Here is an 18,244-nt window from a genome sequence, read left to right as displayed (position 1 = left end):
TTTATGCCAAAAAAAAAAAAAAAAAGAATTATCTATGGGATTTTTCTTGGAGTACAGGTGGGATGGACTCCTGGTATGACATACTTCTGCTTAGGACCAGAAGCAAATGAGCATAAGTAGTTCCTGGTTTTCAGGTCAGTGGTTTCCAGGAAACACGCAATTTGACCTTACTTGCCAATAAACTTACAAAAGTTAATTAAATCTAATAACATGTTCCTCTCATCAAAGGACTTAGAACTTATTCAACCTTTTGCCCTTTTAGGATAAGTTCATCCCAGCATTAGCTATTCTATTAATTTATAGATTTGGCTATAATAGATAGTGAGACAGCAGTGCCAGTATATGAACTCATAACTAGTAAAGCAGTGTTTCAGAGCACCAGGAACACTGAATTTGAAGTCAGCCATGTTTCAAAGCTGACTGCTACTTAACTTAAGAAAGTTAAAAATGTGACCTTTAGCAAGTTACTTTACATCTTTTCACTCAGTAAAATGAAGGTGGGCTTTCATTTCATTTCATTTCATTCAATAAACATTTTTTAAGCACCAGAAATAGTGGCTACCCTCAAGAAAGTGTCAGACTCTAAAGTTCTCACATTGCATTCGGATGGGAACAAAGAGCCAGAGAACTAAGGTTCTCAAAGTTTACCTAAACTCTTCGGGTCACTTTGCAAACACAGGGACTATTATTATCCTTTAGAGAGTAACTGCAGATTTTGTCAGCTCTAGAGTAAATGGGTAAAATGAAATGCAGGATTATAAGCTGGTTTCCCATGAGATGGCAAGTTACTAAAGGACTGAGGGACTATCTTCCAGTTCTTTTGACAACACTTCCTTACATACTAAGCACTATGTAATAGACACACAGTGAACTCTGTGAACTCTGAATCACAAATTGACAGTCTAGAGCTTTAATGGCAAACCTATGGCACGTGTGCCAAAGATGGCATGTAGAGCCCTCCTAAATACAGGGGGTGGGGCATTCTAGCCTCTCTCCACTGTTGTAGGGGCTCGTGTATGGCTGCTCTCTGCCCCTCCACCCCCTCCCCAGGCTCCCCAGGGCTGAGCAGCAATGGTGGTGGCCTCTTCCCTCAGACTGGCAATAGAGTCTACCCACCTATCACCCTGCAAAAGGTACAGAGTCCTTTTAGTCTTTGTGGACCCTTACTGGGTGAATAGAACAGGTAACAGTCCTGCTTTTGTAAGCAAAGGATTGATTGGGTCCAGGCCCTCCAGATGGCTATGACCATAATTAAAATAACCCCCTGAGAAAATCTAGGAACTGAGCCCCATTCACCAAGCCTTAAGGGAATATGCTAATCAGATCCTCCCTAATCCTTCAAAGGAATCTCAGCTAACACCTCAATGGGGTCAACCCTATCCACCACAACCTATAAAACTGGAAGGGCAGAATACATGGATCCCCCCTCAGAAACAGGTCTTCTCCTGGCTTATTTTGGCTATGTGCACAGCTACCTGGGCAGATAATTCCCTAATTCATTTGGGGGAAGCAGTAGCCAAAGCGGGTCCCTCAGACTGTTAAGTATGTAAGAAACACCCACAAAGCAAAGAAAATCCTGGGAGCCTCTAGGTGCCTCAAAAGCCTACCAAATGCCTGAGACTTCCAGGAAATTCCATCCATTCTGGTTCTAGCTACCCCTCTGTGGGATACCTTAGAGAAGGCCCCCTGCTTTCTTACGGGCAGCCATTTTACTGAATACCCCCACGCTCGGCACATAGGGATGATGCTCATTCAGGATGGATGGGTTAATCAAGACCCCTTCCCATAGAAGTGCTTTGCTAAGGGTTGTGTCACTGACCCTTACTTTTTAAGACTCCTTCCCTGTGTAGAAATTGTACTGGGAACCCTGTCACCTCCAGGAAAGGAATGAAGATGTATTCCTCTAATTGTACATACTAATATCCTAAAGTAACATGGGGCCACACTACTGCATGCAGTCGGGGTGGGGCATGGCACACAAGGTTGGGGAACCTGGCAAGGGGTCCCTAGAAAGTTCCAAAAGGTTCCCCATCACTGGTCCAGAGCAGCATTGGGGAAGAAATGGCATACATACAGAGCTGGCACTGGGGAGGGGTGGGGGGGAGCTGCTCTGTTTCCCCTCTTCCAAGTGCCCAAGGACATTTTTTGCACCCCCTACCCCTCTATCCAGCTGCCCAAAGCAAGCACTTCCCTTTTGCTCTCTCTGGTAATGGGGAGGCAGGGGAACAGCTCACAGTCAGCTTGAATTTGCCCTCTGGGCACTCGAACTTGTAAAGGTTTGCCAACTCTTGTCTACAGGGTGATAATAGTTCTGGGTCAGAGGCAAGTACTCCCTTGATTTGAGTTTATCAGTCTAATTTCAGTCCTGACCATATCTCTAACTGAAGAGTTAGAGTATCAGTCTTAGCATCAGTACTTTCCTTTAGCTATCCCTAAAGCACCCATAGATATTGTCTGAGGGGTAAAGAGAGGGCTTCCTGATGGTGTGTGAATTGGAGAGAACTAAGGCAGAGTATATGGTTTATGAATAAATCATCAATTGGGGGACAGCTGGGTAGCTCAGTGGATTGAGAGGCCTAGAGACGGGAGGTCCTAGGTTCAAATCTGGCCTCAGATACTTCACAGCTGTGTGACCCTGGGCAAGTCACCCTCATTGCTCACCCTTACCACTCTTCAACCTAGGAGCCAATACACAGAAGTTAAGGGTTTTAAAAAAAATCCTCAATTGGGGAATGGTAGAACAAGCTGTGGTATATGATTGTGATGGAGTACCATTGTGTTATAAAAAATAATGAACAAAAGGCAGCTAGGTAAGTGACTCAGTGGAGGCCTGGAGATGGGAGGTCCTGGGTTCAAATTTGATTTCCGATACTATTCTGTGTGATCTTGTGCAAGTCATTTAACCCCAAACGTCTAGCCCTTACTGCTTTTCTGCTATGGAACTGATCCAAGACAGAAGGTAAAGGTTTAAAAAAATAAGCAAGGAGGTTTCAGATAAACATGAACTTATATGAACTATAAGTGAAGTAAGCAGCACCAGGAGACCATTATACACAGTTAATAGCAATATAACAATGACCAACTGGGAAAACTTAGCTACTCTAATCAATACAATAATCCAAGATAATTCCAAAGGTCTCATGATGAAGATACATACTATCCACCTCAAGAAAGAGAGCAGATGAACTCTGAATGCAAATTGAAGCATACTTTCTCAGCTTTTTTTTTTTTTTTTTGCAACATGGCTAATATGGAAACATGTTTTGTGTGACTTTGCATGTATAATTGATAATATTACTTGCCTTCTCAATGGGTTGAGGAGGGACTAGAGGGAAAGAGAATACAGGACTCAAAATTTGGGTTTCATGTGAGGGCAAGGAGGTTCTTTGATTAGCTATAAAGGCATTCAGAAATGTCTGGGGCAACCACTTTCTCATGGCCTCATGAAAGGACCTCAGTCCTTGGGCTTTGCTATTTTCCCTTTTAGGAGACTGGATCCATGAACCTCATGAATTCAAAGGGTCATAGGGGCTCACCAGGGTTTCTCTGTTCTAGAGTCTAGGTTCCAGTAATAGGGCAGGGCAGCTTGGTGATACAGCAGATACAGCACCAGATCTGGAGTCAGAAACACCTGAGTTCAAATCCAACTTTATACAATTTTGCTTCAGGTTCCCCAACTGTAAAATGGGTATGGTAACAGTGCCTACCTCCCAGGGTGATTGTGAGGATCAAATGTCTTATTTGTAAAGCACTTAGCATGGGGTCTGGCACACTATGTAAATATATAGTATTAACATCAATTTCCCAAAAAGTGACCTTTGGGACCTCAGTCCAGTGCTAATAATACAAAGACTCATCTGGCAGAGATTCCACCTTTGGACCTGGTGGGACCAGTGCTATAGGAACCAGCTAATTTTGAGCCTAATTCCCCAGAGGCAGAGGGAGAATATGCCCCTGAGACACTGAGAAGAAAATGTCTACACTTTGTTCTTGCTATTTCTTTTGAAGTGATTATTCCTGAGTAGATAGAACTGGAGTGCTAGTTACTGGTCCCTGCCATGAATGTAAAAAGATAGACCAGAAGATGGTAAGATTCAAGGCAAGCTGGACTTTAGGATCCTGGACACTGACTTCCATAGTCCATGGTTCCACATTCCAAGGGGAACAGTAGTTCATTTCTTTGAGCCAATTTGGCCCCAAACATTTTATTTGCTTTTTCTGCTGAGTTCTGGCCCATAGCCATGTAGCTATAATGAAGAACTTCAACTAGCTACCAGCCTCGGATTCAGCACACAGTAAAGAAATGTTGACTGGAGGTTTAATAAACACAAAGACCAGGAGAAGTTTTATAAGACCATTTCTCCTTAATAAATCCTGTGGCAGAAATAGGAGTTGCAGAAAGTTACAGAAAGAACAAAACAACATTTGCTGAGGGAATGAAGTATATATTAAATAGAGCCCTAGACTTGGTGTCAGGAACATCTTCCTTCTCTATCTGTGAGGTTTCCCAGCTATGTTGACTTTTGGTAAATTGGTTATTCTTTCTAAGTCTGTGTCCTTATCTGTAAAAGTGGAGGTAATAATAGCCCATATTACACAGTATTGTGAAGATCAGATGAAATAATGGACAGAAAGTACTTTGCAAACTTAAAAGCATATCAGCTTTGATTAATGTTTGCTGTGTAAAAGGCATTATGCTAAGCATCAGAGAGACAAAGATGAAAAATGACAAAGGTGAAGTTCCTGCCTTTGAGGAGTTTAGTTTGATGGGGGAATAGGATGTATACCTAAGTATGTACTACAAAGGAGAGGTCTGGACAAAAAGCTTTAAGAAATGAAAGGGAGATCATTTTTAGTTGAATAGATCAAGGAAGACTTCATGGAGAAGGTGGTCACTGTAAGAGAAGGCTTGCTCCTTGGGGGCTGACACCATGTTTTTTTTTGTTTTGTTTTGAAGGCTTTCTTTGTGTCCCTAGCTTTTAGCATTAGGCTTAGCACCTAGCAGGTTCTTGCTGAATAAATGCTTTTTGACCTGACTTCCACTAGTTTTAATGTTATCTTACAGTTTGATGGGGGAATAGGATGTATATATAAGTATGTTATTAGAGGTTATTCTCTAATGAGTTATTAACTCTTTAGACTGTGAGTTCTGTGAGAGCAAGGCCTAGTTTTTGGCCAGGGTATGGAGCCATGTTCTCAGCACTTAGCAAAGTGCAGCACATAGGTGCTTTTATATTGATCCAAAGTATCACTGACTACATTTACTTTATTATGTTGGCTAAATAAAAAATATAATGAGCAAAACTATTCATACATTTTACCTTCAACATAGCATTTAGAAGTACAAGACCCCTTGGGTGAGCAGCAAGGATACCGCGAGGCCTCCCCGAGAATCAGAACCCCCAAAACCGTAGCGTGCAAAGGATATTGCACCCAATCATCTACTTTCTCGGAATCGCCCCTGATGGCAGGGGCATTGTGGGTAATCCTCCCAAACCAACGAGACGAAGGCTGACCTGTGGTAGAGCGTCCCCTCCCCCCCCCCCGCCCTGACGCTTCCGGGAGAGCGAGATCCTCCGTTTGGCGGGCTAGAGTGTCTCCTTCCGCCCGTGCATCCGCGTGAGTGACCTTCTTGCGTCCACGGGGATGCTATCCGCGGCTGCTTGCCCCCTGCGGGGCTCCTGTCTGAGGTTCCGGGCAGTGGCCGTACTCCAGACCAGGTACCCGAACCGAAGGCACGGCCGGGTGGGGTTGGGCCCCCAGGACTCGGGGTGAAGTAGGAGCCGAGGCCTGGGGCTGTTCTTTCCCTTGCCGGGGAGGGGGAGGCTTCTCTTGCCCTCGCCCGTGGACTTCCATCTCAGTTTAGACGCCCTCCCCATTATGGGATTCGTGCCCCGCCCGCACCAGGAGGTGATTGAGGGAGGGGCAATTCTTCCCTACACTTGGGAAAAGGAGGGTGTGTGTGACCCTTTAACCCTCTGACCCATAACCACCCCTTCTTGGGTCTTATTACCTCCCAGGGGCTTCTGCACAGGAGACCAGGGTTCTAGTCTTTGCCAATGTGACCTTGGGTCCCTCAGTTATTCTCCAATCCTTAAAGGGAGTGGGGGGAGATTGAAGGGAAAATTTTTCTCTTTCTTCCTTACAAAACAACCCTGTGAGGTAGGTTTTGTTATTCTCGTTTTACAGTTGAGGATACTGAGGCAGACATTGGTTTAATGCTCAGAGAGACTGCCAGTAAAATGTCTGGGGCTAGATTTGAATTCAGGTTTTGACTACTCCTGGCTCAAGGCTCTACCCATTTCACCACTTTAGCATCTGTTCTGTGAAAGGTATTATGCTGATACTTACTGTAATTTTCTGTGCCTCATTTTTCTCTCTCCTGGCTTACAGGAGATTGGACTATCGGGGTGAAAGTTAAGACTTCAGAAGGTCTTGAGTCTTAGATGGGAAGGGCAGAAATCGCATCTTTATTACAACATAAATTGGTTTCCTTTGAAATCCTATATGCCTTAGTAATAATTATAATAGCAAGCTATTATTTACGGGGCATTTTTACTTATATGTTTATATTTTACTTTGCATTTACAAAACAAATTTGAGGTTTTCAAAGAACTTTACAAGTATCTCATTTTATCTTCATAAAATAACTCTTGGAAGTAGAAAAATTCCCATTTTTACAGTTGAGGAAACTGAGGCAGAGAGCGATTAATGACTTCTCAGGATCACACATCTAGGAAGTATCTGAAGCTGGATTTGAACCCCACCTCAGGTCCAGCACCACCTTGAATATGGAATTCAAAACATTCTGAAAGAGACTTTAGGATTCACTAGACTAGTAGAAGGATCCATGACACAAAAAGCTTTTGGACTCCCAACTTTTAAGATATGTTTGTAGCAAACTATTAGGTTCAAGCCCTGTGTACAACTTCCCCTTGCTCACTTGCTGGGTAATGACAGTCTCTTGTTTGAATGTGGTTGGGTGTAGGCTGCCATTTTCAGGTGTTTTAGCTCAAAGGCTAATGAGAAGCAGCTGTCATCGAAGAAGTGAGACCTTGGCTGGAGCCACTCTGGACAATGCCCCCAAGCAGTACCCTCCAAAGATCCAGCAGTTAGTACAGGACATTGCTGGCCTTACACTACTGGAAATCTCTGATCTCAACGAATTACTGAAGGTAATAATAAAAGCCATCATTTTATAATGCTTTAAAAGTTTGCTAAACATTTTCCTTATCTTACTTCATTTTACAATGTGAGGTAGTCCTGTGAGGTAGGTTACCCTCTTTTTACAGATGAAGAAACTGAGGTTAAGAAAAGTTATGTGACTTTCTCAGGACTGCACAGCTAGTGAGGATCTGAAGGCAAGATCTGAATTTAGAGGTCTTTCTGACTTCAAATCCAATACTCTGTTCACTATGCCACCTAACTGTTCTGCTTTGAGAATGAAGTGAGCCATATGTTGGTTGAGTTGGGTGTTGAAAAAATGTTAAGATAGTATCTGTCTCAAGACATGAGTGGGAGAATGCTGGGTTTTGGGGAAGTTTTCCCCATAAGTTAATTAACTTAGAGGATGAAATGCCAGTTGTTAAAACTTTATTGTTTTTTATGTTCCTACAGAAAACACTGAAGATCCAGGATGTTGGGTTGGTGCCCATGGGTGGTATGGTGCCAAGTGCTGCAAAGGTAGCCCCTGAGGTATGTTCTGATGCTTTAAAAAAGATTGTTTCTCTCTCTCCCTCCCCCTTCTGAATCGTCATGTACCATATTTTACATATCATTCTTTTTTTGTTTGTTTTTTTTAATTTTTTTAAACCCTTAACTTCTGTGCATTGACTTATAGGTGGAAGATTGGTAAGGGTAGGCAATGGGGGTCAAGTGACTTGCCCAGGGTCACACAGCTGGGAAGTGTCTGAGGCCGGACTTGAACCCAGGACCTCCTGTCTCTAGGCCTGGCTCTCAATCCACTGAGCTACCCAGCTGCCCTACCCATCATTTTTATGTTTCCCCTCCCATTATGTCCTGTGGCCTAGTAGCACTGTACAAAATCCTTGTCTTGTGGGTATTGGTAATAAGTCTTTGCAGTAGTTCTACTTTCTCCCTAGTACCTTCAAACTTAACTTGTTTTGTTTTTCCCTCAACATAAATATTACTTCAGTCTTTATTTCTTAGCTTCTAGCATCTTCTGGTCTGGAGATCCTAAAGTAAAACCCAGTAGACCTTAGGCTTCTAGGGAGCATTGCTGTCTTAAAACAGTAGTTTAGGATATTTAGCAAAGTTACAGAGATTGCCCGAGTTTTCCTAGAGCACTGCATATTTGCAGAGGGTTTTGTTGTCATTATTTCTTACTACATTGTATGGTAGAACTTAGAGTGAGATTTAGGGTCTGGTTTTCTGTGAAAACAAGGATTTGGAAATTATAGCATTATCCCCTCATGTTTATATAGTGTAATAGGAAAATAGCATTTTAAGGGTAGAAAGCAGAAAAGCAGGCAAGGGCTGATAGGGCTGAATATTCCAAACTTGGAATGCAGTAAGGGACTTCTCTCAGTGGACTCTCTATATGGCAGTTGGCTTTGGAGGGGTTGGAGATATAGCCACTGACTTAAGAGCCTGTGGATTTTGGGTTATCTCTGTGCCTTGGGAAGTATCAAGATCATCATCTAGCAAGTTCAAAGAGTTCAGGTTGAGATTAGAAGGCTGTCTTGTATGGTGGACATATAAGGCATCTAATTCTCCCTGACTGTACCATTGGATTTACTTGGCTGTTTACCTGTGTTCCTGGGACAATCTGATTTATCTGATCAACAGACCAAGGATATCTTTGTGAGAAACCCTTTTTCCTTGAGTCCAGCCAGACTTGCCTTGTAGCATTAGTGTAGTGATCCCAGACCTTCTGTCCTTTTGGTTTATCCCATGGCTATTAAGAGTAACAGCTTTTCCCCTTATCTCCTTCCCTTAATTTATCCTTATTAAACTGTGTTTTCTTATCTTCCTGTGCTTTCCTTAAAACCCCAAAAGAACTGACAGGACAAGACTCAAGCCTTGTTACCATAGCTTGATCTGACTAGTAACTCCCAAATGTCATTCCTTCCTTTTAGTGTTATCTGGTTTTACTCACTTCCTAAGTCATTCCTCTTCCTTAAGGGCTGGTTTAATGATTGACAGTTGCCCAAAACACACCTACTGGTTCCTCTATTCCCTTAGAATAGTAGGCTGCTATGGAGGAAGAAATCTAGGACTTTTTTCTTTAAAAGGGGCGGGAGCAGAACGGAGACAATTTGAGTCATATAACTTCAAAAAACGTGGAGATTTGTTTTTACCGTGACTGGTAAAATAAAAATTTTTTTCAAGTATTTTTACTATTCCAAAGACTTAAAATTATAACTATCTGTTCCAAAATCCATAGTACACTTAATGGAGAAGCAGAAGAGTAATTCATCTTTCATACTAGAAATCCTAGAATTCTCTGGGTATAAGAATTGGTGGGGTATAAGAGGGGAAGAAGGAAAATGTTGCTTTTTGCAAAAGACATAGTATATTTGAAAAGATCAAGAGAAATTTAAAAAATTAATGGCATAATGAGTTCAACAGGTTGCAAGAACAGAATCTAAATTCACAAAAGTTAATGTACATACTAATGACAGTAGAAAATATAATTTTAAAATCCCATTTACAGTGACCACAAACCATTATGTGTTTAGGTAGTAATTGAATTTGGGATGTGAGAAATTTATTCCAATCAGTATTCTTATTCAAAGATTTTTTTTCCAATTATATGTATTAACACTTTTCAACATATGTTTTCTGAATCGTAAGATCTAAATTGTCTTCCTCTTCCCCTTCCCTCCTGCCTCTTGGAGATAATAAGCAATTTGATCTGGTCTATACATGCATTGTCATGCAAAATATACTTCCATTTTGGTGATTGCTGTAAGAGAATACGCATATAAAGCCAAAACCTCAAAATAGAACCATAAATAAACTAATGTGAAAAATAGTATGTTTTGGTCTACATCTGACTCCAATGGTTCTTTTTCTGTAGGTAGACAGCATTCTTTGTCATAAGTCCTTCAGTACTGTCCTGGATCATTGTCTTGCTGAATGTAGCTAAATCTTTCACAGTTGATCACAGTATAATAAAGCTGTTACTTTGTACAGAGTTTCTCCCATTATTTCACTCTGTATCAGGTCATGTAGATCTTTCTAACTTTTTCTGAAATCTTTCCTGTTCATTGTTTCTTATAGCACAATAGTATTCCATCACCAACATATACTATAGCTTGTTTATCCATTTCCCAAATGATAGCATCCCCTCAATTTCTAATTCTTTGCCACCACAAAAAGAGCCGCTAAATATTTTTGTACAAGCAGATCCTTTTTCCTTTTTTATGATTTCTTTGGTATAGAGACTCAGTAGTGGTATAATAGGATCAAAGGATTTGCAAAGTTTTATAGCCCTTTGGGCATGAGAAATTTTTTAAAGAACTATTCGGTACTGTGATAGAAATAATATGATAGCAGGATTATCTTCTTCCTATCTGGAAGACTTAAGCGTAATAAGTTATTATGCTCACTAAATATAAAGATTTGTTGCAATTAAATTTCACAGGGTATGTTTTGTAGGATTTGGCAGATTTGTACTGGAATCCATATGAAAGAATTCTAAGTGGAAAAGAATACCTCCAAATTTTCTTTTTATTAGAAGTAATGATTACGAGTTCATTCTATCAGATTTTAAAGTCTTTTTCAAAATGACAGTTTTCAAAATGCTATAAAATTGGGTAAAAAACGGATGATGGCCATTGTAATAGAGATTTTAGAAAAAGTTTTCCTCTGGTGTGTGTAGCTTCTTGAAGTCTCAAACTCTTACCTCCTGCAAGAAACTTTTCCTACTCCTTAATGTTATCCTTAAGATTATCCTATCTTTTTTGTACGTGGTGGTTTTCATGTTATTTCCCCCATTAGACTGAGCTGCTTGAGATCAAGGATTGTCTTTTCTGATTCTTTGTGTCCTTAATAACAGTGCCTAGCATGTGGTAGATAACTTAATAAATATTAGTTGATTGATAAATAGGAAAATAACAGAATCCCATGGGAAAGGGCATAGCCTTCCTAAGTACTTAATTGAAAATTAAAACAATGTTAGGTACCATTATGCACTTTATAAACTAGCAAAAAAAAAATTTGAGAGTGTTACAACTTTGAAATTACAATAGATATTATTTAACTTTTTCTAGAGAGAGAGAAAAATATGGTAATGCTTTAATAAGCTGCAAAGCTTTATGCCCTTTGGGTTGCTAATGCCACCTTTCAGAATATATTTTAAGATTTCATAACTCCCAAGGAAAGAAAAGTAATAGAGTAATTGAAAAGGGAAGCAAATGAAATGCTCAACCAGTAGGGCTTTTTTTTTTTTTTAAAATGATAGAATGCTATGGAAGATCATGTAAACTGTCAACACAGAAACATTTTATGTGATATTTGGTCACCTTGGTTTCCTTATTGGCAGAGTGGGATATTGAACCAATTGATTTTCAGGTTGTGGGACAAATGAAAAAAAAAAAAAAACAGAACCTAAGATAGTTGCAAACATTTGTTTTCCTTTTGCCTAGAAAGTCTATATATGCCTGTTGAATTAACATCTTTTAAAGCTCCACTTAAGGGCTACCTCCTATATGATTTTACCTTTTCTTAATCTCTCCCAAACTAGCAACCTTTTCCTTTCTTCCTCTCCTGTCTGACCTCACTTAGCACTTTGTTTTTATCTTTTGTGCAATTATGAAATATTGGTTATTAAAAAGTTTGCTTTGACCTGCTTTCAGACTCCCTAAGTTCTTTCATTGGAAGTGTATAGCATTTTTTGTCATAAGTCCTTCAGAATTGTCTTATATTATATTGCTGAGAGTAGCTAAGTCATTCACAATTAATCATCTTTAAAATATTAGTTACTGTGTATGAAGTTCTTCCAGTTCTGCTCATTTCATTTTGTATCAGTTCACATAAGTCTTCCCAAGTCTTTCTAAAACCATCCTGCTCATCATTATTTTATACTACAATAGTATTCCATTATGGAGGAACCTAAGACAAATTAGGTCCACTGAGGAAAAGCAGCAATAAAAAGACATGCTTATGAGCTTGCCTGGAATTTCATGGCATGGCTAGAATCTCAAAATAGCAGCTCAAAAATATTGTCTCACTGTAATACAAATAAAGACATCTCCTAAAAAGCTTCCTTCATAATAATCCTCGTTATTCATTATTTTGATGACAAAAGAAACTTTTGTAATGTCATGACTAAATGACCCAGATTCTCTTTTCCCCTGATTCCTGTAAACCCCCAAGTTACCATCAATATTCCTCAATTGTTTGGGTTTATAGAATAACCTTAGAAATATTTTGGGGATAGTCTTTTCATAAACAATATTCTGTGGGAAAGTTATGCCTGTTAAATCATGTAATACTTAAAACTCAATATTCTATAAAAATCTTGCTCTTTGTCATAAGAAATGGAAGACCTAGCTACAAATCATTGTACTGTGTGTTTTGCCCCATCAGGTCTCTCCAGCCATTCAGGTATTTGCTCTTTCTATCTCTATTTTCTCTCTCTTTCACTTTCTCTATGAGAAGTTGGCTTCCTAATCAAGCTGACTCTCTTTGACTGTGATGGTGGGTTTTTACCCTGATTACCTGGCCCACACATCTAGACATCATATACCATAAATTGTTCGGCTATTCTGCAGTTTCCAATTCTTTGCCACTACAAAAAGAGCTGCTATAAGTATTTTGGTACAAATAGGTCCTTTTCCTTTGATCTTTTGGAGATAACAGACCTAGTAGTGATCTTGCTGGATCAAAGGATATGCATGATTTTATAGCCTTTGGGCATATTGCTTTCCTGAATGGTTGGATCAGTACACATCTCCTCCAATAGCCCCAATTATCCTTAAATTTAAAAAAATTATCTCTTAAATTTTGCCATTATGGTCTCCATATTTTTTTGGATCTTGTCATCCAGTATACACTATATGGCAAGCTAGTATCACTAGCTATACCTTTCTCTAATCTTGTAGTACCACTACTGGTTGAAGGAACTGGGTATTTTTAGACTGAATAGATTGTTCTGTTTTGTTCCAAAGGACAGAACAGAACCAGGAGTAGTAGATAGACATTGCCAAGAGGCCAATTTAGGTTTGATATTAGATTTTACATCCCAACAGTCAGATTCCTTCCAATCCTCCCCATCCCCCAAGCAGATTGGGCTTTGAGAAGTGTTAGTGTGTCCCTACCTTAGAGGTCAAGAAAAGGCTGGATGATCAGGATTCAGGAAGACCTGGGTTTAAAATCCAACCTCAAGCACTTAGTACTGTGTGACCCTGGGCAAATCACTTAACTACAATCTGCCTTGTAAAAAAAAAAAAAAACCAAAACAACCTCTATCTATAAAAGGGGATAATAATAGTGCCTCACAGGCTTATTATAAGGACCAAATGAAAATTTGTAATGTGCTTCATATAGTACCTGGCACATAGTACGTGATATATAAATATTACCTATAACTACTACTTATTGGTTGTGTTCTAGTGCGGATTCCTTTAGGATATTAGTTGGAGTTGGTGGCTATTGTGGTCCCTTCCTCTCTCAACCATGTCTTCTCTGAACACTCTGTAAAATGAGTTGGTTGAACTAGTCCAATGATATCCAACTCAAATAGAAATGGGGGTCACTAAGCCATACTTCAGGATCACTGCTGACTGCTTATTAACTTAGTTTTAAAACATATGATCTCTATTAATTTTATTTTGTTTAGTAATTCCCATTTTTACACATAGGTATATTTTATTTTTTAATTTTTAAAATACCCTACATTCCATCTTAGAATCAATACTGTGTATTGGTTCTAAGGCAGAAGAAGAGTGAGAGGTAAGGGATACTTAATGGTAGTTAAATGACTTGACCAAGGTCACACAGCTAAGAAGTCACATTTGAACCCAGGACCCTCTGTCTCTAGGCCTGGCTTTTAATTCACTGAGTCACCTACCTGCCTCTTCCCAATAACATTTTAATATGGGTACTAGCTGAACTGGGGAATGGTGTGGGCTTCAGGGGGCCAGAAGGCTGTGTGACTGATACCTCTGAACTAGATAACTGTTAGGTCTCTTACAAATTAAACTCTGATTCCATTAGGGAGAATATGGCCTATGTGCAAATAAAAAGAATGACATTAATATACACTAAAGTTTATAAGGCACTTTATATGTATGATTTCATTTGAGCTACACTAATCAATTGCTTTCACAATTTGATAAAAAGAAAATGCAACCCAGCAAGGTCAAAGGTCTTGCTTATAGTCTAGTCATATAGATACTATATGTCTGAAGAAGGATCTGAACCTAGATCTTTGGCTCCAGTTTAGGCATCCTATTAATCCATTTTGTCCCTCTCTTTTAAAATTTTATTTGTGTTGTCAGTTAAAAAACATGAATCAATACACAAAGAAAAGGGGATTATATGTGCCATACTGATTTTCTTCTTTTTTTTACATTACTATTCTTTCCATAAGAGGCCCTGCTTTGTAACCAGTAAGTATAGTTGAGCAAGACAACACTTTTGCTATGCCTAAAAATTTTTCATTCTTTACCTTTAGTCCATTACTTTTATGCCAAGCAATTAAAGTCATTATGTTTGGGGGCAGCTGGGTAGCTCAGTGGATTGAGAGCCAGGCCTAGACACTTCCTAGCTGTGTGACCCTGGGCAAGTTACTTAGCCCCCATTGCCCACCCTTACCACTCTTCTGCCTTGGAACCAATACACAGTATTGATTCTAAGGTGGAAGGTTAAGGATTAAAAAAACAACAACATTATGTGGATCTTAGCTCTGAAGTCCTTTGTTTCTCTCCTTTTGTTTTTTTTTCTCAATTACATGAAAGACCTTTCTGCCAAACATTGGTCATAGCTCTGAAGTTGTGTTTCTTTTCTTTTCTTTTCTTTTTTTTTGCAGTTTCCCTCTTATTTTATTCTTAATTACATGTAAAAGAAAAAATTTTAACATTCATCTTTTGAAATTTTGAGTTCCAAATTCTCTTCTCTCCTTGAAAAGGCAAGCAGTTTGATATAGATTGGCCATATTGTAAAAAGGAAAATAGATTTTTAAAAAGTATGCTTCAATTTCTTTCTCTGGAGGTGGATATATGTTCATTATAAGTTATTAGAAATTGAGTTGGATCATTATATTGCTGAGAGTAGCTAAGTCATTCATAGTTAATCATACAGTATTGCTCTTCTGCTTTTGCTCACTTTACTTTGCATCAGTTTATGTAAGTCTTTCCAGGTTTTTCTGAAACTATCTTCATCAGTTCTTATAGCACAATAGTATTCCATCACAATCATTTCGACGCATAACTTGTTCAGCTGTTCCCTAATTAATGGGCATCCCCTCAATTTCCAATTCTTTGTCACCACAAAAAGAATTGCTATAAATACTTTTGTACAAATAGGTCTTTTTTTTTTTTTCTTTGGAGGTATAAACCTAGTAGTGGTATTGTTGGGCAGTTTTATTGCCTTTTGAGCATAGTACCAAATTGCTCTTGTGTAAATAGAATTAGCCAGATCCCTTTAATAGTCAAAAAAATCTACTCAACCCAGGCATGCTAATGATGTCACTCCCACCTCCCTTAGTGGGGAGGGGAGACGAGTTATCCACACGTGACAATAAGTAACAAATCAAGAATAAGGGACTGCCCTTTGGGCAGTCCAAATCAATGTAGAAACTGCCATTTGTCCATTTGAATTAGAGGTGGACCACAGGAAGTGATGAAAGACACTATCCCTTTAATTAAGTTAGGGAACTTCCTGTGGGGGCAGTTGCCGTCTGGAACTAGAGGAAGAAGCATCTCCTGAGACCACAGACAGCTTATACTCTGTATTGTCACGTGGGTAAGTTAGGCTGGCTTCCTTGGCCTAGCTGGGCCAATTCTAAACTCTGCCTATCCGGCTGTTGGGCCTTGCGGCTTACAGCTTCATTTATTTAGTCTTCTAACCTCCCTCTTCTCTTTATCCCTACTTACCTTCCTGATTGTAAATAAACTCTTCAACCCCATGCTGACTTGGGTCTGATTTAATTACGGAATCAACCTGAATTGTTGATTCCTGGCGGCCACATAATTTTAATATATAGCTATAATAACTAAATTTTAATTCTTACACTCTCCAGAATGGTTGGATCGGTTCACAATTTCACCCACACTACATTATAGTCCTTATTTTTCCCACATCCCCTCCCAGATTTCCTTTTCTGTCATATATTAACCAATCTGATAGGTGTTTTAATTTGTACTTCTCTAATCACTAGTAATTTAAAGCTTTTTTCATGCGACTGGACAGCTTTGATTTCTTCTTCTAAAAACTGCCTATTCATAGCCCTTTGGCAATTTTTCGATTGGAGAATGATTTTTATTCATATAAATTTGACTCAGTTCCCTATATATTTGAGAAATAGGCTTTTATCAGAAAAACTTACAGTAAAAATCGTTTCCCATTTTCTTGTTTTCCTTCTAATCTTGGCAGTGTTGGTTGTTTGTGCAAACCTTTTTAATTTAATGTAATCAGAATAATCCTATTTAAGTAATCCTTTGATAGTTTGTACATAGGTTTGTAAATTTGTTTAGATAGCATGTTACTATAAAACATTTGTTTGTAAATGTTTAATTTGTTTATATTATGACAAACCAATCATGAATAGTTAATATTTGTTCAATTATTTAAATTGTATTCATTTAAGACCTGTGAATTTGCATATTTTCATATTTTGTCATTATGGATTTCTCTTTCTCTTCTGAGTTTTGCTAGTACAGTGGCTGGTTATTTTATATTCTGCTACTCTGTTGAAGTTGTTTCATTTAATTTTACTTGAATTTATAACATTCTCTAAACTATGTTATTAAACAGATAGTGATAATTGTTTCTTTTCCTGTGCTTATTCATGCAATTTCTTTTTTATTACCTTATTGCAAAGGTAGCATGTCTAAAACTATTTCAAATGGTAGTGACAATGGACAGCTTTGCTTTACATCTGATCTTATTGGAAAAGTAAAATAGCTAAATCTTCGAGTTTTTTATTCCTGCATATTATAATATACATAATAGTATAATTTGGTATTTAAAGTTAGACAGTAGGCAGGGGGATCAGGCAATGGGTAGGTATGTCTTGTCTTCATCTTTCCTCTTCCTCTTTTCATTCTAGGCACCAGAAGAGGAAGAGATACCCAAGCAGAAGGAACGAACACATTTCACTGTTCGGCTGACAGAAGCTAAGCCTGTGGATAAAGTGAAACTAATCAAGGAAGTAAAGAATTACATCCAGGGCATAAATCTTGTCCAGGTACAGAGTTCTTTCTTGTCCTAAAGACACAGCTTTCTTTCTGCTTAATGGTTTCCAAGTTGAGAGATTCTCTGTCCTCTGTTTCCTCCACCCACCTCCATCTTTCTCCTAGAGCCATGATGCTCCAGACTTGATCCTTTAGGCAGTAACCAGGCTTAATTTAATGACTCATAGGGTTCTAATCCTCCCCTTTTCTTCATTTCAGGCAAAGAAGCTGGTAGAGTCCCTGCCTCAGGAAATCAAAGCCAATGTTGCCAAATCAGAAGCAGAGAAGATTAAAGTGGCTTTGGAAGCAGCCGGAGGCACTGTGATTTTGGAATAGGAGTTTGGGGTTCTAAAGGACTTGTGCAAAGTGGGGCTTACTCCAGTCCAGTCTGACCATTCAGGCCCCATGTGGAATGCTGCCTGTGGACCTGAACAGATGTGCTTAAAACGGTGTGGGTAGATGAGTGAGAACATTCTCAGCTTTTCAGGAGACTCTATTCTGGGAGGGAAGGGAAGGCCCATCTGTCCCAGGCCCTTTTTTAAAAGGCTGCTGTGAAAAAGGACTCTGTGAAACATGAGTGGGGAGCAAATTTGTTCAAACAGTAGTCTAAAAGGAAAATATATCATTGCCCAGGCTTCCAGTGTTGTTTAGAGTTGTGTGCTGAAGACCAGAGATAAGCAGCCAAGAATTGGCATAGTAGTTTTTTAAATTATCAAAGGTGGATGTTGGGGGAGGCCTTTAGGGTGGCCTGGGCCCTAAGTCTGCTTGCCTGTCCTCTTCATTGTGATGCCAGTTTTACACTGTATTTCTCAAGGCCTTAAGGAAAGGTATTTCCTTCATTGTTATTTTCACCATCTCTCTGTGTTGTCTGTAGTACAGTA

The 18,244-nt window shown here is 39.2% G+C and overlaps 1 protein-coding gene across 1 annotated transcript; it reads left to right on the top strand.

Moving 5' to 3' along the window:
• The first annotated feature begins 5,629 nt into the window (after window positions 1-5,629).
• Window positions 5,630-17,998, top strand: MRPL12 (mitochondrial ribosomal protein L12). Its single transcript, XM_044672363.1, has 5 exons — window positions 5,630-5,720; window positions 6,989-7,175; window positions 7,618-7,695; window positions 17,240-17,377; window positions 17,583-17,998. Exons 1-5 carry the CDS (start codon window positions 5,647-5,649, stop codon window positions 17,697-17,699), a joined length of 594 nt encoding a protein of 197 aa, XP_044528298.1. The 5' UTR covers window positions 5,630-5,646; the 3' UTR covers window positions 17,700-17,998.
• The last annotated feature ends 246 nt before the right edge of the window (window positions 17,999-18,244 follow it).

This window comes from Gracilinanus agilis, chromosome 4, assembly GCF_016433145.1.
Source record: "Gracilinanus agilis isolate LMUSP501 chromosome 4, AgileGrace, whole genome shotgun sequence".
Classification (NCBI taxonomy): Eukaryota; Metazoa; Chordata; class Mammalia; order Didelphimorphia; family Didelphidae; genus Gracilinanus; species Gracilinanus agilis.
The sequence above is the reverse complement of the archived record's forward strand: the minus strand, read 5'-3'. Positions and strand labels throughout refer to the sequence as shown.